At 36.8% G+C, this 25904-nt stretch overlaps 1 protein-coding gene across 2 annotated transcripts in view; it reads right to left on the reverse strand.

The window, feature by feature from the left end:
- The window catches only part of LOC122526090 (epithelial discoidin domain-containing receptor 1-like), a 100438-nt gene that overhangs the window by 1148 nt on the left and 73386 nt on the right, over window positions 1-25904 (reverse strand). Inside the window, exons 6-16 of one of the 2 annotated variants that reach the window (XM_043649256.1) lie at window positions 23436-23583; window positions 22811-23118; window positions 18407-18614; window positions 11914-12256; window positions 11503-11693; window positions 11113-11300; window positions 9541-9663; window positions 7938-8047; window positions 4115-4315; window positions 3897-3989; window positions 6-147 (exon numbers count right to left, since the gene is read on the reverse strand). In XM_043649256.1, coding sequence (XP_043505191.1) covers window positions 6-147; window positions 3897-3989; window positions 4115-4315; window positions 7938-8047; window positions 9541-9663; window positions 11113-11300; window positions 11503-11693; window positions 11914-12256; window positions 18407-18614; window positions 22811-23118; window positions 23436-23583 — 2055 coding nt within the window. Of the gene's footprint in view, window positions 1-5; window positions 148-3896; window positions 3990-4114; window positions 4316-7937; window positions 8048-9540; window positions 9664-11112; window positions 11304-11502; window positions 11694-11913; window positions 12257-18406; window positions 18615-22810; window positions 23119-23435; window positions 23584-25904 lie in introns of both variants that reach the window. The other variant, XM_043649255.1, reaches the window with a different exon arrangement.

The raw sequence follows: 25904 nt of genomic DNA on the forward strand, positions 1-25904 counted from the left end.
CTTACTAAAAATATAGATTCCCAAGCCATCCAACGAACAGGCAAGGGTACAGTTCCATCCACCTTATAATAGTCACAGGCATATAGTTCGTTGTCTGTACCGAAATCTGAGATCTTGATATGATAAGCCTTTCCAACTAAGCAATTCCTATGGGCAGAAATATATTAATTAGACTATTATAATCTCTAAATACTGATTAGATACAAATTAAACAACCACTATTTTATTTCCAAACTTATGATGGAAATAAAAGTTGTAGTAGAAGAATTTTCATCTGATCTGATATTTGTATATATATATATATATAGGTAAATACAAAATCAATTTCAAGCTCCATTGAAATCTATTTAGAGATAGTTAAGAGACGAACACAAGCAACGTACTCGTGCTGGACAAATGACCGAGCGAACGATAGCCGAGCATCCAACGGTTATTGAATGGAGGGAATCGATTAATTTCGGTAGAACAAAGCACCAATTTAGAGGCAGAACGTCCGGGTAATTAGCTGCGCTTTATCGATCATTGCGATTGGCTGGTTCGCTTCTGATAGTTGTCCACGACTCGCAGCTCGTGTTTGTCAACGATCGTAGTAGGTAGTTTCGCGAACGTAGGAATGATAAGATTAATCCAAAAGACATATTATAAGTATTATTAAGTAGCCCCTTTTCGTATATTTCGTTGATGAATGTTCATCGTGTCGAGTAATAAATCTCTCTTAGTAATTATTTATACGCGTATACGTATACATATAACAGCTGTTTTGTCAGTGCAGGGCTGTTATCTATCTACAAATGCTCGTATGATTACATAATGAACAAGTGGTTCATGAGAACTGTGAGAGATGCTCTTCCGAAGTTCGGCAGAGAGGTACTCGTACTTGCTATGTTATGTGATAGTTGTATTAGATAGATACCTGACTGTTGACTACTTGTAGTACACGGAGAAGCGAGAAGCAAACATTTATTCGGTCTTCTGGAATGGGTATATCAGGAATACATGGTATCAGCATAATTCCACGTATCACTGATTTATTGAAAATCAAACCCTCTCAAATACATCGTATATGTTACATTTGAAATATTTTACAATTGATACTGAGAGAAGAATAATATTTGATAAGAATAATATAAATAACAAGTTAAATTTTTATTATCGACAGAATATTTATAGTTTGAAGTAATTTAAATGTCACATTAAACGAGACATCGAAGAGAAAGAGGTTTGTAGGATACCGAAGGAAGGGTGGAAGAGAGGAAAGATGCAGGAACATCCTCCTTCTCCTCCTCCTCCTCGGGAGTGTTCACAAAGCCGTAATATCATCGTGAAAGCGGCCCCAGGAAGCGTCTCGTGGTATTCCATTAAGATTTACGAGGAGGTCGTTTGAGAGACACTGCTTCGCAGGAAACTAGGTTCCAGGCCGTTGTGAGAGAGCATCACGCGCTTCTACTGCATGTGTGTATGCATTACCACTACTTGCACACATTCATGCATTTCTAGCGTATACGTAGAGACCTTTATTGATGCGTAGCCGCGTGTATGCATCTAAACGTTCTATCGATTCGTCGAGATAGGCCACCGCATTTCAATAACAGGAACGTACGAGATAGGTACGTGAGGGTCTTCTACCTTGGCTGATCATCCGCGATCGTACATGAACGAATGCCAACGATCTACGCGAATACTCCTGGATTATTACGGAAGCTATTCATCTCTCGAGATATCTCACTTTAGTTTCACTCCTCTTTCCTTTTTTCTTTCTCTTTTTTTCTGCTTTTTTGTTTCTCTTTTTTTATCTTGATTCATTATACCGAATAGGAAGATATACCCTCACGTTGACCTACTGTATATCTTCTCTATACGAAATATTATTTTTCAAAGCAATGCTTTATGGGTTCGATAGTATATAAATGCAAATATGTATATATATATATATATATATGTAATAAAAGATTTGACTGCATTAATAATGCAGGGATATTATTTTTTTTTTTTTTTAGGTCGCTGTATAAAAAATTGACTATTTTCTGTTTTCTTTGAAAATGAATAAAATAATGAGACTCATTTACTATTTTTCGATAAAAGGAACAACAATGCGATTATTAAAAGATATTTAATTATCTTTCAAAAGAAAATACATGTTCCTTGCGTTTATAACGTAAATACAGGAAACTCTCTGTTATCCGATCCTATTATCTGGCAAGCTTAACTAACTGGTATCTTTCACTACAGATATTCTCCGCTCTTCCAAAGCTATTGTTCATGATTCTCTTCTAACTACGTATAAACTTATCGATATCGATAGCTTTGTAATAATTCAGCAGCAAGTAATAATAACAGAGAGAATTGAAACAATGATGATGTTGATAAAGTTTTCGTTATTTATGCAAATGAATTCTGCGTGTGTTTATCCTGATTTGTGATTTGATTCACGTAAGATAATTTTTCTTAGGATTATTATCTCTTATGTACATATGTATGTATGTATGTATGTACTTAAAATATAAAAGAAACTAGAAAAGTAAAATGTTCGAATAGTTATTCATTAAAACTTATTCACCGTTGACGTGTAAATGAATATTTTGTTAACGTTAACGTAACGTTTCTGCTTTTAAACATAAAATCGTTCAATCGGGAGAGTCCTATAAATAGAAACTAATTTTGCGTTACCATGGAGGGTAAACTTTCAAAACGTAGACACGTATTTCCATTTACTAGCAATGCGGGAACAACCCTGAAATCTCACACCTCCATGTGTCAAGTAACGATGCCGTTAACGTAATGAGTTATAACTTCTATTAAGCAGAATTTCACAACGTATAGGAAAATTAACCAAAGTAACCGCATTGTTTCATCTTAATCGTCACCGAGTTTCCAATTGCTCACGCGACATGAAAATATAATTTACGTGCCTGCATACATACATACATACATATATACATACATACGCGTTTCATGCTTTTATCCGTTCGGTATATATATATAATTTCAAAATTATTATTTATTAGAAGATTATCCGGTAAAAGCATATACCATACCATACCGTCGAGTTCATCAAAAGTAATACAATATTATTACAGGATTTTTAAAATGACGCATGATATACCTACATACATTTTCAGAGCATAAAAATCTAAAATGGGGAAAACGTTCGTAAAAGGCAAATTTACTTTTTAATAACGTGAATTTCGAAACGAGGTTATGATTAATGTTTATCTCGTATTACGTAGATACTCTAAACGAATGTTGTCCTAATGTAGAAAATGCAGTAACTGGGGGCTCCTTGATTAAAACACAATTTATTCTGTCGGATGAGTTAGCACGCTCCCATCACGGTGCATAATTAATATAATCAGGAGTATAATCACAGCGTATTCCCGATTCGTTGACATCGAATCAGGGCCAACGAATCGTTGATTTCCCAGGTGGCAGTAGCTCACCGTTTGTTTAGGAATTTATGAAAATGCACGCTCTTCGAAAACGATATAATTTAATTTTCTCGGTGACATGAAGTGATGTGACCGGCACGGGCTTTCCTCGTGTAAGTGGAAGAAGAAGAAGAAGAAGAAGAAGAGGAGGAGGATGAGTAGGAGGAGGAGGAGGAAGAGGAGGAAAAGGAAGAAGAGAAATCAATGCCGGTAGACAGACCTTTCGTCTCGTTGCTTGGTTAGGAAAGCCCTGCGGAGAAGGAAAAGCCTTCGTTCGCTGTTGAAGACGAGTTTTCGGGATAAAACGCGACAGTTCGGTCTACATAATCCTCTGTTATCCCCACGAGAGAGAAAGAGAAAGAGAGGAAGAGATAGGGGAGATGTGGAGGGGGTGGGGGTAAGGAGAAGGTGGAGGAGTAGGGGGAGTTGCCTACCGAGGGATTCATTCGCAGAAAGTTTCGTTGTACTCACCTAGTAGCCAAATCCCGATGCACGAAGTTGAGGTTCTCGAGATACCGCATGCCCGATGCGATTTGCGCTGCCATATAGATGAGACAGTTGAAACTGAAAGGAGAGTAAAGTACATAATGCTGTGAGATCGAACTAATGGAAACTTGATTGGAGATGAGATTGTTTATGGAATTTCCAGTACTTCCGATACAATGTGTTCAAGCGATTTTTTTAATTACCTAAGCGTCTTAACACCGATTGGCATGGAATGGGCATCCTCTGCAGTGATATGCGTCTTTAGGAATTGACAGAGGTCCCCGTGTTCCAAATATTCCATCACAACGCAGTAGGGTTCCTCACGGCAGCAAGCACCCAAAACCCTAGCGATATTGCGATCCTCGAGTGCCGCCAAAATCCTCACGTCTCTTTGGAAATCTAGCCTGTTGGATGAAAATATTAATCTTGACAGTTTCGACATATTTCAATCAAATTTTGCAGATAGGTTGATATATATATGTATGATATATGTATGTATGTATGTATGTATGTATGTATGTATGTATGTATATGTATGTATATATAAATGTGAATTCGAGGAATGATCTCAATTTGTAACATACGTTGAAATAAAATATTTACGTATGCTAAAGAGTTATAAAAGGGGCGACGCTTATTCGTATTAGTACGTGAAGTTAAATCAAAAAGGGACATTAATATTCAAAGAGAATAATTGACAGATGAAAGGTTACATTTCAGAGCGGTTTAATTTAATCGAGTTCCTGTTAATAATTTATTACTTAGAGAAGAAGTCTAGACTGTCTGAAAAGATTGAAGCAAATTGTGTTGACTTCTTCGCATATTGATGGATCGAACTGTCCGTAATTGATACACGGTGTCACACACAACTTAATAAATGTATTATATTAATAATATTAAATTCAAGGCGTTGAAAATTAAAAGATTTGATCACAATGACGAATGAAAACAAGGGAGGGTGGGAGGGTTGAAGCCTGATGCGTGAATTAAATGATAATCTTATAATCATTATTTTTCAAGTATAACACACGAACAAGCGAATATTTTGGTGAGCATTTTCGAGTTACTTTTCATGAAAATTTGAAGCTTTTGCCAGAGAATAGAGAAAGATAAAGAGAGAGAGAGAGAGAGAGTAGTAATGCCATGGACTTTACCGACGGTGAATGTTGTTCAACGCTGGCTCGTTACTTCGGCTTTACTTACGATCGACTTGGTAATGGCACTCTCGCGTGATAGCTTAATGCGGCCGTTAACAAAACTACAAGGCTGCTGCTATCGATTCGCTATAAAACCGAGAATCCTACCGAGAATGCAACCCCCCCCTCTCTCTTCTCCTGTTACCTGCACTATTCGCATTTTCCCTAAGAATTATGACTACGTTCCTATGAGTTGTGTTCTACGATTGTTTCGCGAAAGATGAAAAATTCTTTGTATCGGTAATAAGGTTGATTTATAAAACGAAACTTGGTTCACATATAGAAAATAGTTAAACGTTATACGGTGTTGCAAACATGAATCACATAGCACTTAAATGATTTTTAATTCTATTTCATTGATTTGTTATAATATTAAACAATAATATGCACTTATTATTAAACTATCAAAAATTGTATATACATATTCTATTTCCTAGTTCGATAACAGTGAATGTTTTTGCATTTCGACTTAACGACGATGTTCGATCTCGAAATTCTATTATAGTAGTTTCTCACATTTTATTAAGATAAACGACTTGGATTCTTGGCAGTTCTTTCTACGATCCGAATGTTTCCAGGTGAATAAGGTGAAATAAGTAAGAGAAGTTTAGGTCTCTGGATGATAGAATATATATGGAAACGATCGATTAAAAAAAAAAAAATAAAAAACCTACCTGTACACGTGCATTGTATATGTATAAAAGTATACTCCGGAGTCTGCATCAGACGATAGGAAGCGTGACGCATAAAACAACCCTCTTATCTATAGTAAACGCGACCTTTGCCAGACCATGACCACTAGAATCGTTGTTAGTTCTGGTTAGTATGAAGGTTGGGGAGGGTTTGTTAACATTGTTCTTCTTCTTCTTTTTTTCTCTTTATAATAGCATCGTTTACATTTGAAAAACTATCATTTATGCACAAGTATACCTGTATAAATATACTTACGTGTACAAACGTAAAGTGATAAGGAGAGAACTAAGAGTAAAACGGACCAATCAGTAAGCTGTTCTCAAGGACCAAGAGAATGGTCCAGAGAGTGTGGTAACGAATGGTGTTACATTAGGTTCTAAAGGTACTATGAAAAACGGAAGGTTTTGTCTCCGGGTCTCTCGTGAAAGGGAGAAATGGTGGATCGTTTCGATCCAGGGAGTGAGAGAGAGAGAAACTACTTTGTGAGAAGGAAATTGAGGTGAGACGAAGGGAGGGTTGAAATTGAGAGGGCTGGAGTCACGAGATGCGATACGTTATACCCGACGACGAAGACGACGACGAGGACGAGGACGACGGTGGGAAACTTGTTGCGTGAGTTGTCGAAGACAAAGCGTTGGAATGAGCCCGACTATTCGACTTTTCGAAAGTTTATGTTTGATGTATAAGGGTTCTACGAATTTTTTGTACAGGCTATTTTATTTGATCAGAATTCTAAGCTCTAAGAAGAAGAAGAAGAAAACGAATTTTATATGAAATTTGTGATATCTCTAGTGTACATTTATATAAATTATTAAAATGATGAATCTTTTATAAAATATAATTATTTTATAAATATGAAATAAAATATCTCGTAACGATTAAAAATTCACACGTTACTTTTCTGATTAATCGTAACAGGTTCTGTGTAAGTATCTATCTATAAAGATAAACGTACGGATAGAGATAGATAGATCTTGCTACGGTAATTCGTCTTTGTCATTGAAAGGTAGAAACGACGGGCAAGGTGGAAATGCTGAGTTGGAATGAACGAGGGGTTAAGGAACGAAGCTTTGTCATTTTGTGAGGAGATTCGGTCGACGAAAGAAGTCCGAGAAGGAAGCCGGCGTGCGACTGTCTGTCGCGACTTTTTTTCTTTTTCTTTTTCATTGAAAGAGAGAGAGAGAGAGAGAGAGACCAAAGTTCCGGTCCACCCTATCTCTCCTTGGTCATTGTATGCAAATCTATTCCATTCGGCGAATCGAAAGTGGCTTTTTTTTCTGATGTCCAAGCGCGATAGTCGCGGGAACGGCTCAGCTCGGCTCGGCTCTCGTCTTCAGGAGGAGGCTGGGCCTCTTATCTGGTAGATTTTTTGCCAACGTTTCTTGATCGCACACCGTGGGGTTCCTTTCTATGAACAAACGGACGACGACGTGTCCGTTGATGCGTGGCTCAGACTGTTGGACCTCTGGCCAAGAATATTTTCGGGAAGGTGAACAAGAGATTGGCTAACATGAAAGAAACCAACGAGGTTTTATACTTTATTGAACCTTTAAGTATGGCTTATAGACGTGCCGAACGATGTGAATCGATTTTGCATTCCTATACATAAATCCGACTCAGATATTATATCCTGTCTCAACGATATGTGTGTATATATATATATAGTGATCGTAAAAGTCAATATATCAAAATAAAAACAATTGTTTGAGCTAATTTAAAAGTAAAATTATTTTATTAGGTTGCCCCATTAACCATTCATTCTATCACTAATATTCAAATAAGGTCTTGAAAAGTTTCTTCAAAATAAGCTTCTTTTTTTTCTATACTTTATACTACCGTGGATCAATACAACACTCCAAACATGATATGAAATCGTGAGTGGAAAACCGGTGGAACGAGTATAAAGTTTATCGGTTTAACAAAAGGATGAGAATCTAAAAGAATAAAATGAGAGGGGTAAGTTGGGAGGGGGTGGGACTTGAAGAGAGAGAATTCGATCGAGCGTATGCCATAACACGAGAGAATGCAAATTTCGAGATTCCAGGTAAAACTGCATGTGTGCATAATCATGTGAACATGCGACCTACGCGTGTGTGTCCGTGCTTGTGTGTATGTGTTTGTGCGCTCGTATACTCACTTTTCCTTCTCGCTGGCTTCCGGTAATAAAAACTTGACGGCGACGAAACGCTTGCCGAGGGTGGTCGTTGTTCCGTACTCAGGAATCCCTTCGGCTTCAGCTACGTATACCTTTGGAAGAAAGATTTCTGTGTTTTTTTTTCCTTTCTCTATCTATCCATCTATCTATCTATCTCTCACTCTCTCTCTCTCTCACACTCACTTTTTCACTCTTTACTTCTTACATTTCCTTTTTTCTTCGTTAGACAAATCGTTTTACTTAAAAATATGAAGGGGAAAAGCGCTGAGAGATGAATCGCATCGAATTCGACGCGCATTTTAAAATTATTGCCGCGGTGGTCGTCGCTTTTACATTGTTCGCTCGCTGTGTGTTAGAAGAAGGGGGTAAAAAAGAAAGAGAAAAAAAAAAAAAGAAAAAAAAAGAAAGAAGGAAATGCTTTCGAGTTGATACATGTTTCGCGAGTTCATTGAATTCTTTCAAGACTTTTCAATCTGATGGCGTCTGGTAGTATTTCTTTGAAATTGTCGACGCGTGTTTTAAACCACCAGCTCCCCCACCCTTCCCCCCTCCTACCCTATCGACCGTACAGATTTGATGCATCCATCTCTCGTTTTGATATACGTTTGATATCCGCGCGTTTAAATTTTGTCGATAGTGAGTGCGCGTCCTTTGATCGCACCCCGTACGAAAGAATAATTGTTTTTTCTCGCTATTGATGACTTTTTATCAACACTTAATCGTTAAAGTCAACGTTCGAAACAAAAAATATATATATATCAATTAAGTAATTTTCTTTTGTTTTAATTTTTTTGCTAACCCTTTCTTTCCGGGCATACTAGAAAATAAATCATCGACAAGTGGGGATCGGTGTATTTTCGCAAACTCGACGATGCGGTACTCTCGAAAGGAGGGTGTCGAAAGCGGTGACTTCGGTCTAGCCGGTCATTAACGCTACCCGATTCGTACGCGAAAGGGTTGAGGACAAAAGGGAATTATTAGCCGCGCTAACACATTCTAAATTGATCATACTCGATGAGTCTCGGCCGACGAGGTTGCATTGTATTCAGGAAGAATAATACTGCGCTTCGTTAATCGACGTATTGTTGCGTGCCTTGAAGCTCCCGTTGCTAACTCATTGCGCGAGCCCAAGCGAATGGACTTTGGTTTGAGAAGTTGCTTTGCGCGTTTCTCTCTCAACAAACGGATTGATTTCCTGATCATCATCGACCCGATAGGAAGTGCCGTCATTTCGTAAATTGTGGATAAATTGGGAGCACTTTGTCGTGCCATTCATTCATAGCCGTGTTCGTTCGTTTGTTCGTTCGTTCGTTCTGTTATGTTCTGTTCTGTTCTGTTTTGTTCTGATAGTCGAACAAATGTCAAAGACGACGACCTGTCGTATTTGAAGCTGTCAAAAGGATTCATTTTATTTTTAAATGAATTTGTCAAGCGCGTACCTCTTTATTCATTGCTAAATCCAATTAAATCATTTTTCTCTGATATCTTTTTCTTTTGTTATTTAAATTAATAAATTGATTTATATATGTTTTTTGTTTGTTTTTTTTTTCTTTGGCTAATTATAAAAGATTATTAATATGCTTACCGTCCCGAAAGCACCTTCTGCGAGTTTGGAAAGCATGCGAAGGCGATGTCGTGGGAAGAGGGGAACGCTAGTTTGCTCGAGACGTCTTTTCAAGGCCGACAGTACCTCCTGTTGTGTTGGTGACTGCAACACCGAAGAAAGATCTATTGTACTGTTGTAACCCATTGATAATCGACGATAGACGATCACGCTACGTTGGTAAAACACGAAATGGGTTCACGATAGATTGTTCTGATGTATTTGATGTATCGTTTCTCCTACTGTATCATTATATCTTGTCGTGTTTATTAAATTACGTATATAGATCGCTAATAAATCAATTGATAAATGATTTGAAATAATTTCCGGTGCGAGGTGGAGGATAAAGATAAAGATAAAGATAAAATAAAAAAAAATAAAAAAAAAAAACAAACAAAAAGAAAAAGAATCAATGAAAAATAAAACAGGAAAAAGGTTTTGTCAAAAAACGTGCGAGGAGTATAGAGAAGGGCAGTTAGGGATAGGATGAATTAATCGAGGATCCGTTGATTGGCATTGCTACCGATGCGTCAAGGGCAGAGAATCAACGGGGGTGGTAGGGTGAAATGTTTTGACTGTTTCGAGTGGTACTGTCGTATGTCAATCACGAACAGACGGGTACCGACATAGACATGAGCACTTTCGGATTTGGATCGTCCTAGCCGGAGTATTGTATTCGGATCAATCTCAATCCGAAACTATACATATCCGATACGGAGAATACCATTCAGTATACGAGAGTGAACACTAGCATACTAGTTCACCGTTTCTTTATCTGGAAGACTAGGGATGCACGGCGAAAGGAATCGTTTGTTGACTGGGAATGCATTCATGTTGATAAATGCAGGAACACACGTAGAGTGGTAATGTCTATTGAAGTGGAAGAAATCGCTTAGTTAGGTTTCATAAATATGTTTCACATATATGCTAACTTTTAAATATTAAACTAATCTAAAACGAATGTGAAATATTTTCAATAGTATTTTGAGTATATATATAGTGCCGGAAATGGAACTTATAATTGGCAACACACTCTACTCGATGTAATAATATTTTTTTGGTCGTTTCTATTTTTTCATTATTTCCAGATATTTTATCCATTTTACAGTCGAACAGTCAAGTAGTTTTCGCGTTGTATCGAAATTCCGGATACGAGGTAGACCTCAGTGTACCCGTGGGACGAGAACCAATCTACCCCAAAAACATTTCAATCTCTTACCAGAATCTAGTGATTTAAATAATTAATTTCAATTTTTTTTTTCTCCCTCGGCTAGACCGAGGCCGTTTTCAATGAAAGGGCTCCACCTTTATATACCTCTAGGTAGGTACTAAAATATTGACACGAATTTTCTCTTTTGAAGTATATATGAAACAAATAAATTTAAATGATTAATTTGAATTGAAATCATTTCATTTGTAAGATCGAAATCAATTTCTACGAGTTTAATCAAAATATGTTATAATACGAAATCTATACTATTACATCGTTGCAGGAACAGATATGACCAAGAAGTCAAAGTAACGAGGCCATGATTAATCTAAATTGAAACTGACCTTCTTGTCCTCGGTCTTGGCGCTATGAGAAGAATTCTTAGAGAAGAGACTCTCTTTGTCACTGGTCGTACTGGATACAGTAGTGGTCCTAGGGCATCCTCCGGTTCCTTCTTGGTTGAGGAGAGGTACCGTGCCGAGTTCCGGTACCGCATAATCGTATGATGTGTCAACTGCACCGTTCGCGTACACTGCTGTGGATGATATAGCAAAGGAGGAGCGGATGTAGAAGGGGGTTGGTGTATTGATTGCGGTTAGGGAAATGCTTTGTACGTTGATACGTATTTGTGCATGTTAGTGTACCATCAGCAAAAGCTAGTCATATGTTCTAGGAGTAGATGTAAGCGAATGTCCATGAATGTATCGGCACGGTACCGTTCGAACGGCGCATACCTGAGTGATTGATGTTGGTGCCCTTGTTGTTCAGCATCATGTCTTTCATCTCCATAACGACGGTGCTGTAGCTGTAGTATGGAGCATACTTCAACGCTTGGTAGGGTTCCTGATAGTCATCGAGCTTGGCGATATCCAGGAGACGATTGCCCAGGTCACGTGGTAGGGTAGGCAAAGAACCCCCGGCGTATCTATCAAAACGCGACAACAACAAAAAAACGATCTTTGACTAATTGCAGGTCCTTCCCGAGTTAGCGGTAGCTTTCACTGTTAATGAGATAATCATTTAAAGGAACGTCTAGAAGTCGATCATCGCTATGACAAGATAATTAATGTTAGGTTCTATGATAAAATCAAGAACTTTTAGATGACTAAATTATACTTTGATCGATAGATTGAAGTTGTATATACCTTTCGTCGTCTTCCAAAGTATAAGCCATCAGTGCTGCTCCCTTTTCTACGGTGGCACAGGTCGAACCCAAATGAGATGGAGCTTTTCCAGTCATAGGACTGGCAAAACATTTCCGTTGTCTGTGTCTCGAAATGATCAGAAATATTGCCACTGCAAGGAGCAATATTACAGCCATCAATACTCCTATTACGATTGCCATGTAAGTCGGATCATCGTGTTTCGCGGTTGAGACAGGTAATTCACCGTCAACGCCCGATCCATTTTTTTCAACAAAAACGTCGCTTTGAATTGGCGATTCCGTCGTAGGTGCTTCCTCGGTCGTGAAATTACCATGTGCTATGTCTTGAAAAAAAAAAAGATTTATAAAAGATATTATATAATATTTTCATTCGAACATTATATTTTATTCTTAACGTTACGAAATAACGATCGAGATAACATGTATACCAACGGTTATTGGTTAAACTTTAATTAACGTATAAAAATAATTAACTAAGATTATTCAAAAATAGAATGCGCGTTTAGAAACTGCAAATGACTTTGCCGGGGGGGAAAAAAGAAGGAAAACCTACGCGGGAAACGTTAGTCCGCGCATTATAATCGCACGAGTGCACGTGACGACACGAAAAAAAAAAAGAAAAAAGTGTCGTTTCCTACTCCGGGACTCTTTCTTTTGCGTCCTTCAAAGAGAAGTAATCGTGCGTGAGGCGCTCACGAGGATGGTCCTTTGAAAGATAAGCATCGGACTAGGATAGCGAGTGTTGGAAAGGAAAAAAAATGTAAAAAAAGAACGACAACAAAAAGGAAAATAAAAAAGGAAAAATAGCGCGAGGAGCTATTAATGCCGGACCGACATCTTATTCCGCGAAAGCTTTTTTTCTCCGTGCATGTGGAGCGTAAAATCAACCTATTTGTGCTACGATGCATCATCGATAATCCAAGAAAAGCGATAAAGAAATAGCAATGTGACGTGGTAGGGCTCGTATTTACATAAGCCTCATAAAATGTTTTTCCTAGGATATCTGTAAAACAATGTTATATATTTTACAGAGAGAAATTCGGTATTGTTCGTGACGTTCGCGATATCAAATCGATTCTGTATCAACTATTAAGAGAAAATATAATTCTATAACTATCGTAATCCCTTTTTAACGAATGATATTGTTTTCAGTTGAAATTTCAACGGGCATTGTTAAACACAGTTCGAACGAAGAAACAAACTGGCATGAGGAAAGGTAAAGGGGAAAGACAACACATATAAATGCATCCAAGAGTCGACGAGAGAAAGAGAAAACTAACGATGGTGGTAAAAGAGGAGGGGAGGGAAGAGGGAGAGGATAGCAGAGGAAGGTCGAGAAGCGAACGAACGAACGAACGAACGAACGAAGCTTTTCTTCGTGGCAGGTCGCGTGCGGTATTCCGTGAATTCCCGACAGGATTATCCCGGGCGAAACAAAGCTGTCATCGCGTTTGATATCGGTTTTTACGTGTCCTGTTTCTCCTACGTCATCCTTTTGCTTCGCCAGCGTTAGTGAGAGCAACAAGCCTGAACCATACTTTATTTTTCTCTCTTTTGCGAATCTCCCGCATGAAATTCGATATTAAACATTCTTTATACATGGAAGATATAAACTACAAAGGAGTATGCCGACCTCCATATTGTTTCTTTCTCTATTGGGGTGTCAGGTGTTTAAGCGACAAACGAATGGTAACTAACGACGAAAGATAAAATTAGTTTTTAATGGTTCATTTCAACGCGACTAGAGACATATGAAAATTTATTGATTTTTATTACTTTTTTTTCTTGTTTCTTTCAATTAGTGTGTATCTTAAATCAAATATTTTATTATTTTATCTGTAAGTAATATCGAAACATTTCTTAATTCAATCGTTATGTGATATATCTTAGAATTTGAAGTAGAAAAGTTAGATCAATAGAAGCAACGATGACAGAGACATAATTACGCGTTCGCGTACAGTTATTTGGATTATAAATCATCACTTCGTAGGATGCAACTGGATGCCTTTCTTCATTTCCGCGAGGAGATCTAAGCGGTTCAAAAACAAAAAGGAAGAGAAGAAGAAGAAAAAGAAGAAGGAAAAAAAGTGTAAGCAAGCCTTTCGTCGCGTGTGAGAACGACTTGAACGGCGTTTAAGCGAAGAGCCTTTACGACGAGAGCTATGAATTACTAATTTAAGATGTGTTGGTATCCTCCTGTATACAGGGTGTCTCGTTATTTCCAACATTTCATTTCAAAACTTTTTCCTTGGAGAAGATCGAATTACTCGGACGAGTGTATAAAAATTCAATTACGAATCATGTCAAGAAAAATTGAATAAAACGAACTGGAAAAGAAAAAAAAAAAGAAAAGAAAGTATGTAAAAGAAAAAAACATGCAGACATCCAATCAGAATCCAACTTAAGAGTACATTTAATGAAAATTCACCGAGTACGTTAACGTAAGACTTTATTTACTCGTTCCAAGCTCGAGCCAGGATATCATCTTGCAAAGAAGAGACTTATGCGATGCCTAAGACGCTCTGAATATAGTTTTATGAGTAGGAAAGTAAAATGGCTTGGTTACGCGCGCGTGCGCGTGTGTGTGTGTGTGCATATGCATGCATGTGCAGCTGACGCTCAATGTCAAACGCAACTAATGCGCTCCTTGATCTCGCGGCCCGTGTCGCGAGCACAGCTCTCTTCTCGCCAATTTTAAAGCTCTTTGATTTACCGTACGGTATGGAAATGCGGTACCATCAACCCTCCCCTCCCATTTTTTGCCACCCTTCTCTTCGTCCCCGTCACCGTCACCGTCACCGTGTCTCCTCAACCACCGTTGCTACCTGTTTTTTCTTCCATCCCTTGGTTGGAAGATCATCCAACCGAAAACCTATGCTTCCGGCAAAGAATTCGTGGAATTCACGGGAATAGTATGTGATCTTCTTTTGCTAAACGTCACTTGGACACGATATCTTGAATATTTAAAGAACGGAAGGAACCATTCCCAACGGTGAAATATTTTTGCGTGATGCGAGACGATTTCGGATGAGACGACGGAGAATAGGAAATATTTCCTATTTCATGAAATTTACATGGTCGAGGGAGAACAGAGGATATCTTTTTTACGAAAAAAAAAAAAAAAGAAAAAAGGGGGGCCAGAGAAATCTTTACCGTTCTCGCGAGTCACGGTACGGCACGAACGAAATTCCAACATGTTTTAATATTAGGAGACCCTTTTTAATGGAAATATATAGTATGCCTATGGAATAACGAACAAAATGATTAAATAATCATTTTTCTATACGAATTTATAATTTATCTTAAATGGACAAATTTTGTCGATATCACCGTGTGTTATTCGATCGTAATTGACGAGATACCGGAAGTTCCTAAATCGTTTTTTATTTTAAAAAATGTTGGTAATAAGGGACAGAAATATTCGCCGGATTCCTAAGTTTCCTCGTCATTCGACTCTTGTTCTTTTTTTTTTTCTTTTTATAATCTCGATGTGCAGGGTTTATTCATTGGACTTTCCGTGATGTACACCGACTCGTTTCTCGACGCTAAAGGAATTTCAAGCTTCTTCTTCCTGTTCTTCCACCCTATTCTTTTCCACCCTTATTCAACTCTCCTCGTTCATTATTTACAGACATCGGGTACAGAGGACGGTCATATTTGTAGGGTACGTCGTTAAAGGAAGACTCATTTTTCTTCAATACGTCCGTTGCTTCATTTTTCTACTATATCAACCTCCCACCCGTTATATACTCGCCACAATATCATTGGTTGAAACGAACGTACGAACGAACGAACGAAGGGTGCCGGCTGTTCGATCATGAATTTCACGCGTAACGCGCAAAAGAGATCCCTATGAAATTATCCCTGTCTGGATTGAGAGTGTGCAGGGGACTATTGCGAAGGATGTTTAGAGAAAAAAAGGGTTGATAGCGATCCTATAGAAAGGGTAAAGAGTATAGGGAAAGTCGTTCGGTATAAAGTAAGCCGTGGTACGTCATCAACAACAATCTCCTTTAAGCTCGACAATGTTCTCTTTATCTTTATTTTTTTTTCTTCTTCATTCTTTCTTCTCGACGTTTAATCCACTGTTTTAACACGGAAACTCACATTTCGTATTTCGTTTCACTCATCGTTGAACTTTTCGTTGTATTATTTGTACTTTTCTGTACTTAACGATTCTAGAAAAAAAAAAAAAAAGAAAAAGATCGACTTAAATTATTAGACACGTTTGTATACCATAATACCATAGAGTCACCATAGTAAACGTGTTAAAAAATAACTCGGTAAAAATTCACATATATACTTTTCTTTTTTTCTCCAGATATTCGTACGCGAGACATTATGTAAAATACATTCTCCAATGCTTAATGGCGTGTCAATTCGATGTAGAGTTTCAACATTACATCTGATACATTGAAGAGAGGCGTCTAGCTTCTAGATGAGTCTTTTGCGAAATAGAAAAAGGTAACGAGAGTGGAGTCAGAGCGTTATTAGCAACCCACCATCGCGGCATGAAGTTCGCTCTCTTGACTCGTTTGGTAGTACTTTCCTTCTTTCTTTTTTCTTCTCGTCTTATCTATGTCATCTCAAAAGCATTCTATATATTTCACAGAAGTACTTTGCCATCTTTTTGCTTGTACGTGCTTGTACGAATCGAATATAACGTGAATATGAATGTGTTTTAAACCATGAGTCTGCATTAATCGGAACGATTCCGACGAAGTGAGCTTTAAGGAATCGTTCGACGATTCTCATTCGACTGTGCGAAAGCTCTTTCGAGAGTTCTTTGTGTTCAGCCTAAGGGTTATTATTCTCCTCGAATTCTACCGATTTGGACTTACCTTTTGTATTTCTCTGTCTGTGTGTGGTGGCTTCATTAATTCCTAGATGCATTTTAAGTACCTTTATCGTAGCTTTTTTTCTTTTTATTCTATCTAGAATTCACATCTTCTCTATTATTTTCTTCTTAACAATGTCTTTATCAGGTATATTAAGGTAATATAAAAATGATTACAATATATATATATTCAAATTACGATAGATTTTATAAAATATCTATTATTTAATTAACCAACAAGAATTGCAATTTTAATCGATTATTGTTAATTTTGTTCATAGAGTCTCGTCATCTGTGACAGAAACCTAAATGGTCATTTGATTGATATCATTTTCCCACGCATAATTAATATGTTCGATAATTACGTTCATATTAATAAACGTTTAAAAAAAGAAAAAAAGAAAACGAAACTTGATTAGTCAAACACAAATAAAATCATTTTCCTATCAAAGTTATTGAATTTTAATCTAATTCAATCGATGGAAAATTGAACGAGGAACAATCTTAATATGTTTATGATAAATCGATTCTGAAATAGCCAAGACAATGCGTCTATACGAATAAGATGGTAATTCTCTATTCGATATATATCCGCGATTATAAATCATCTTGCTTTCACATCCATATTGGAAGAACTGGGTGCCTCGATAAACACCGATAAGCTCTTTGTAAGATGCAATTTCCTGACGGAACTACTTTAAATCAGATGGAATTTACTTTCAGTGGAACAGAACGACGAAGGAAGAAAGAGAGAAAAAAGAGAGAGAGAGAGAGAAGGAATAACGGAAGGAATTTTCGAAGACGTACTTCATGATTTTATATCTTTCTTGATAAAGAACCGTACTCGCGTGTAATGCTACCAATACGTTATATCTCTTCCAGGAAACGATCGGGAAAAACGCAAGGAAGGAAAAACACGGATAGAAAAGAAGTTCCTCGAGTGTGCTTTAAATCGAATTGTGAGTGATTTGCGATTTCAAAAGGGAAACATAAAAAAAAAAGATAAAAAAAGGTAGCAACGAAACGAGAAGGGATATCGTTCGAAGAAAGAAAGAAAGAAAGAAAGAAAGGAAGGAAGAAAGTAACGAAGAAAATTGACGCGAGAAGAAAAAGGTAATGACTAGTCTGATCAATATAATAAATATTACGATAACGTATCTTTGAATTTAAATTTGTAACGGGACAATAGTATTTACAATAGATCCTCAATTACTCGGTTTTTATCGATTGAAATCGTTTTCGAAAGCTATATTTTTGTATCGATTGACAGGTCGGTAGGCTATTGAGCAAGCACTGATCCAAAAAGGGGTGGTTTATAAAGAGGGATACGAATACGATCCGTTCCTGGCGAATTGAAATAAAATGTCCTGGCTTAAAAGTAAAAAAGAAGGAATACAAAAATATATGTATGTATGTATATATTTCTCTTTTCCCGTTTTGAGCAAAATCCATGCCAGTCAAACGATTTTGCGTCACGAACAGAAAAGTTATTGTTTTTTCTTTTTTTACAAATGACAGGATCGGCGAGATATTGAAAAGAGAAGTTGAACACCTTTCTTTTTATTCTGATATAAAAAAAATAGAAAAGAAAAAGAAAAAAACAAAAAAGAAAAAACAAACGGAAGTGAGGACTTACCAGAATCGAAAATCACTTCGCTGATCATGATCCATCTGGCGGAAAAATGGAGTCTCAATTTCACGTACTTCCCGATACGATGGTGAAGCTTGATAGAGACGTTACGAGACGTTTCAAATATTTTGTCCTCCATGTAGGTGTAGGTAATCGGCTCACCGTTGTAGTATCGCCCGCCTATACTGAAGAGTATGTCGACTTGCGAGAAGATCTGTGAATAAAAATGAGAACGGTTATGATATAGGGAGATGAAAAAAAAAAAAAAAATCAATGCACTCAAATCTCGATATAACATATATATATATATATACATATATATACACACATATATTTCCTATCTGGAATATACGTTTGCAGAAAAAATAGTGATAACGTAGTAGGAAATGTAAAAATAGTAAAAATTGGGTCTTCTGAATAACCTGTTTCGTTCGTGAAAATAAATCGGAATTATGTGCAAACGATTTGAATATTTTCCTTCGTTCAACACGACACGACGATTAATAACGACGATTTTTTTTTATATAACAGAAGTAAACGATTAATATTTAAAACAAATATTAACTTTCCAATCATTCGTTTCGTCAATAAATAAATATATACTTTATTTACTTGATATTATATTATTTTTGTAAGAAGAAAACAATGAAAGACGCGTATATACTTCTTAAAAAATTCTCTTTCGGTATGGTTTACATAATAAACATCCTTATCCCAGGAGAAAATCATTCCCCCGTGGATGCACGTTTAACGGGGTAGCTCTTGTATGATTCTTATGAGGGTAGAAAGGGATTGGAAACGCAGGATAATAGGAGTAAAGGTTGTGTGGCTATTGAGGACATCATAAAAGTTTAATGTGTCCCTAAAGTTCGATGGAGTATATGATCTGATCATAAATCAAGACTATCATTCGAGGTTGCGAAGGGTTTACATAAAAGAAGAAGGAGAGGGAGTCGGAAGGAGTTAAAGGAAAAACGATTCGCTTGAGTTGTGTCTCTCTAATTTTATATCCGTTCGTTTTTCTGAGAATAAGAAAGAGAAGAAAGAAAGAAAAAAATATAAGAAAAAGAATAGGTACTCTCTGCCAAGAGAGAGAGAGAGAGAGAGAGAGAGAGAGAGAGAGAGAGAGAGAGATAACATGGAAATGAAATGAAAAGAGATTGAAATGAAATTGAATTTGAGAAACGGTTCCGGTTGAAAATAGATGTCAGGAAGTAATTACGGATTAACTTGCATATTTGCCAGAGCTAAATATGTTCAATTGAAATGCTAGAGAATTGAGAGAAGAAGATATTTTGAATATGTTTAAATTATCTTACGCTCACGAATAGAGGATAATTTATCTATCTTTTAGAAATAATCAGTTGATAACGTTATCAATATTACGTTTTCATTTTTCACTCATAATTATTTCATTATAACACTTGATTAAATTACAATTCGTCGTGATGATATCAGTTAAAAGACCAAAAGAGATTAAATGAAAGTAACATAAAAACGCACACACACACACACACAATGAAAGGAAAAAAAACTAAAATAGAATAACGTAGCTCAAAGCTGTTCAACCGAACGCGAGTTAAGGAAATATTGAATAATCGCACTTAAACTTCCACCGAGACTCGGAGTTTAAGAAGGGAAAAAACTTTTTTCAAGGAATAAAAAAAGGAAGCAGGAAGAGAAGAAGAAGAAGAAGATGGCATTTTTCAGTAAAAATATTCATATTTCTTGCACGTAGTTTGGATTGAATACGTCGTAGATATCGTCCATCTCGTAATTTCCGTTATATAAAACCAATTCTCAAAGATTCGTACGGCAACGTTCCTCTCGGTGTACATACAAGCGGAAAATGGTATCGTGTGCCTGAAAAGTGGCCGGTATCTGTTGGTAACAGTATAGACATTCCGATATCGATATGCTAAAGTAAAATGCCATATAGAAACCGTCGCGTCGTAAGATTCCATAAAACTTTCTTGTAACGTACGATTTACGAATAGAATCGAAATTTTAAATTTTATCTTTTTCTATGTTATTTGTTGTTACCTACAGTCGTTTTAGTCAAGTAAGTCTGATTTAAAATAAAATAAAATAAAATATGTTTAAAAGAAATGAAAAAAAGAAAAGAAAAATATTTATTTAAGATTTACGAATATCAGGAAGGAGAGAGAAACCTAGAATATTTATTTATTTTCAAAAATAATCTTCTATATCTGGCATTTTATTTTTCTTCTTCTTCTTCTTCTTCTTACTTCAAAAAAAGAAAAAAAGAAAGTTCTTTAATCCTAGTTCTTTAATCTTAAAACAAGAGCATCGGCGAGTCGTCAGTAACGAAAAGTTTTAAAGATCTTTCACGAAATTCTTTTAAAAGAAACATATTTTCTTTACTTTAGTTGGTAAAGAAGAATAAGAGAAGTTTCCCCCCTTTTTCGATCCATTAGTCGGCCATAAGATTTTATGCGTTACATTAAATTTTGATAATCTACCCCGAGTGGATTCAACAGATCAACTGGTGTACGACGGGGTCTGAAAAGAGCATTCGTAAATAAAAAAAAAAAAATAAAAAAAATAAAAATAACAGACTCGAAGGCTTAGAAGGATGGTTATGGTAAGGGTAGGGAAGGTGTAATCACGTTAATTTATGCACTTTGACGAGAAACGGAAGCGATCCTGCGCGTAACGCCTCGGAAAGTGTCGCGAGAATATCGATCTAGTCGAAAGTAGGTGAGATTAGGCGAAATAACACTATGAGGGGTTCAGGTGGCATCGAAATGCCATGAGCACGTAGCTAAATGTCTTCGAATCAACAATTAAACGCTCAGTACGTTAAACCTGACTCGTTACCCCTGTCGTTAACTGAAGATTATTCTGATAATACGCGACACACATAATTTGAATAATTTTCATAATCGTTTCTGCGATGAAATTTTTTATCTCGGTAGTTAAACAAAAAATATAAATTCCAAACCATTAGATACAATGCAATTTGAACGATTTTATTTTCCATCAGTTTTCTGAAAAAAAGAACCGTGTAACCAATTTTTCATTTTCCTTAATTCCGGAAAAAAAAAAAGATTGGTTAGATTAACGACACTTTTCATTCCCCTTTACCTTGACTGTCTCCCTTCCCCCTTCCCCCCAGCCCCCTAGTCGGAGCTTTTCCTACAACAATCCCTGGCAGGACGAATTTTTAAATCGACAAGAACCATTCGCCGAGAACGATTCTGTTTTGATCAAAAGTCGGGGGCTTTCCGTTTCTGGCAACGTTCAATAATCTCCCATGCATATTTCATCGCACGCGCCGTCAAACATTTAAATGCACTATAGAGAGCTATGGAAAGTGCGCGCACGCGAGCGCGTTCAAAGCGGATTTATTGCGAGCCTAGTGAAATACGCGCGCAACGCGCAAATGGTACATAACTTGGGCTCGTATAGATGTTGCATGTATATGCCAATACAAATATATCTACATAAATATACAATTTCCTATATATATATATATATAAAATATATTGTATCGTATTACATTAGAATAATATTAACAAAACATTACCGATAATATTGCAATGTGTAATATTCAATATTTTGTTTCGCTGTTCTTTACTTCTCTACATCTTTACTTGTAACTTTCTAAATACATGGAAGTATATGTTCGCAAACTTAAAGTTGTGCTATCCGTATTGAACATTTCCAAAGTTTTCCAAACTAAACTTATAGAAGATATATCCAACCACTTCTTAAACAATAAAGATGTTACCGTGTAATATGATTTCGAAAAAATATGAAATTGATCAGCACGAAAATTGACTCCAAGATCCAATATAGTCGAACAAGGTGTCATTAATCGTGAAAGGTAATAATAGTGTAATGATATAAATGGGAAGTAACTCGGATCAGTGTTGCGTTTGGGTGAGTTTGTATTCCATGGACACGTATTCGATAAATCGTCGAGTAGAATATTCAATCAAGTAACAGCCACAGCAGCTGGTTCGTAAGATGCCAAGAACTTGGTGGTAAAAGGTGGAAAGAAAATTCGAAAGAACACTGAGGGTAAGCCTGTTGATCGACACTGTCTTCGCATTCTTCTCGAGGGCTAAAGGTACAACGTTGCTAAAGCGAAGGTAAACGATTCTTTCGTGAGGTCAACGACTTTACGTCTAGTACACTTTATCGACAAAAGGTTCCCGAGGTTTCTCCACATTTTTCAGTTAAAATACATGACCAAACGTTTCGTTCAACTTGTATTCAAGACACGCGAAAATCGAGCGAAACATTTTTCACGTAATCCCATTTACGACAGAAACATAATCCGGGTCAAGTGTTAGCGCTTTCTGAAAGCGAACTGTGAATGGAATAACGTTCATTGTTTCAAACATATTTGAACAAACATTCCTAGCACTCCAATCTACTAACCTGAACGTCTCTGGTGAATTGGTTGTTACAGTAAATATGAATTGCCGAGAATTCTCTGACTACATCGAACTCAAATTTGATTTCTATTGGTTGATCATTTCGTGTATCGTTCCTCCATCCAACCCAGCCTTGCCTTCGATCGTCATAATAGCCCATTTTGAAATCATCCGGGCCCATTTTACCGTCTATCAATTGGCCCAATCCACGACGAAGTTCATCGTCCCAATGACCGTCGTAAGTGGCGTCGAAAAACTCCCATTCGTTACCTCTCTTGTCGCCTTGGGGCATCGAATAGGATACAACACCGTCTGACAATGCAAAAAAAAAAGTAATATTCTTTAATTAAATTATATACTATAAGATTATTGAATTAAATATTAGACCTGGGAAAAATTTGATAATTTTGAAAAACAAATCGAGTCAATATTTAATTTAATATTTTATACCTGTAAGACACTAATTTATATTTTATACGATTCACAATTTATGAGGGAACTGATCCTGTAGTAAAATGGGTGGGTGTTTATGCGACGCATAGAGTTTTCCTCGCTAATAGAACGTTCCAAGCTGGCATACCAAGGGGGTCGAGAAGTTTCACGAAAATTGGCAAGTGCAAACAGCTTACCGCTCCAGTAACACCCGTAGAGCTCGACCCGCATGCAAACTGTCCGCGTGTGACTGCTGAAGGGTAGAAAACGGATCTTGCTAGCCCACAGAGGTGGCTCCAGTTCATGCTTGGACTCCAAATACGTGTTCGTGTTTCCTGGTATTACCTGCAAGCAAAGAGGAAGAGAAAGAGAATGTCAGCTAAAGGCCAGAATAATTTCGATTTTCATACACGGCATTTGAATTCTCTTTGGAATAGATTCACCAAATCTCATTAGTTCTAATTATACTAAACTTTTCTTATTAGTTTATATATATATATATATTATTTTTTAATAATTTCCATGGAATATTCATCATATTATTACAATGGAAAAGAGATTAGAAAAGTATATTCAACTTAATTATATCAATGATCAACCGAGAACGATGCATAGTTCGTTGGTTTACCATAATTAAACGCAACGTAGCGACGTTTATGTAGCCCACATAGTAGATCGTGATTAGTCGGTACATGGAATACCGTTGTCTTCTCCCAGGTATCTTGTCATAAGGACGAATATCGCATTCCATTTCATCGGACGAGACTAAGGACTAATTTCATCCTGCATACCAAGGCAACTTAGGTAGGAAAGATGATATGCAAGAGGGAGAGAGAGTAAACGAATGTATTCCGAACACGTATAATAAATAAATCTATCTTGATTAATAATATAGAATGCATTAAGTGCATTAAATAATATAGAATCTTAAAAAAAAAAATAAAAAAAAATAAAATAAGATTAGATTAGATTATATTATTCCATTTTACTGTTAACTATTATTCGTCGTTTGCGTATCACTATTAAAATGATATTTATTTTCGATAATATATAAGTAATATAAAGTACGGTGAAAAAAGCTTGAGGACTGTAATATTGATTTTTCCAAGTTTATGAATAAAATAAGCAGTTTTATCTGACGTTGAGCGACTCAGGGAAAGAGATGAAAGAGTGTGGGATATAAAGACAGGCGGAATGACTGAGTATGTATTAGGGTATAAATGTATGTATAATGGTATGTGTGCATGGTGTCCCGAGAGATCACGCGAAGTGGCGTTGCCCATGGTGAGCAGATAGCAGCAAGCTGCAGAGTATGTATATATATATGTGGTAAGAGCTTTTACTTGGTGTACGTGTTCGATGTGTGTACGTGTAAGCTTGATAGTTCTTGCGTATAGAACACAGGGTATAACACGGTCGCGTGACAAAGTATTTTGTGGCAGACACGACACATTCTGTGCACGTTTCGTTGCTCGGCACACGTTTCTCGCCTTCGGACACCTTTATCACCTTTCTTGCTACTACCTCGACCTTCTTTCCTTTTTTTCTTTCTTTTCTTCTTCCTATTTTCGTCCTTACAGGTACGGACATGTACCATCGATTTCAGTTTTGGTATCGCCAATATCGAGTTCACTATTCGATACATCTATGTGCATAGAAAGTGATCCTTCTTTACCTTCCTTTGCAATTCTTGAATATACACTACTTGTTTTCATAGTATTATATTATTCTAAATGGTAAAAGGATATTACTTTACTGTAAAACTTATCCCCTTCCCCCATTTAAAATTCAACTTCAATAGATCTGAATTCAGTCTAACGTAGAAATTTTCAATGGAGTTCATTTAATAATCGATTATTACGTCTGAAATATGTACAACAGCCAATATTCCAGAAGTAACTTTCTTGTTGTTGTTGGTTTTACTTGTCGTTTTATATACACATAAATATGAAATTTTAATATTTAACATGTAGAGAGATAGCTCAAAGGGAGTAAATCATTAAATAATTATCGTTTTTTTCTTTTTCGATTGTTTTTGCAATACCGGGGATAAGTTTTTCTAAAAAGTCTGGTTCAAGTTCGTTGCACAAAGATCGCGTATGCGCTGGTCGGTGCAACCTGGAGCCACGCCTGCAGTACTTAGCGTGCGAGATCGTAATATCTTTCTTCCCCTCGTTTTTGCTGTCGGTATCATACGTTGTCAAGGAGCAATAATGCGGTGCAACGTGCACGATGGATACATGCACGTTATTTCTTCATTACGTAGTCATGGAACGTTGTACCAGTTTGTCCCCCCCCCTTTCCGTTCGTCACCCCTCCCCAAAATTCTTCCTCTTCAAAACGATTTACGATTCTTTTATACCTGATCGATGAAACGCGATATTTTGATAGTGGAATATACATTGTGATTGATTCTCATTGGTCACACGCCTCCTATCCATTGCAAATATTTTAAATTCGTGTCCCATTGAAATTCCTATCACGTTCGCTCTTGCATTACTAACTGGATTCGTTGAAACTGCTGGTGCATATTTAAAAAATAAAAAAAATAAAAACATATGCAACCTACGTATACGTATGTAGAGTTTGTAGTTTTTTTCATATTTTGCATTCGTCAAACGGAACACACCACATTTTCGCGAACGTCAATGAGCGATGATACTTTT

Source organism: Polistes fuscatus, unplaced genomic scaffold (genome assembly GCF_010416935.1).
Source record: "Polistes fuscatus isolate 324 unplaced genomic scaffold, CU_Pfus_HIC Scaffold10, whole genome shotgun sequence".
Taxonomy (NCBI): domain Eukaryota; kingdom Metazoa; phylum Arthropoda; class Insecta; order Hymenoptera; family Vespidae; genus Polistes; species Polistes fuscatus.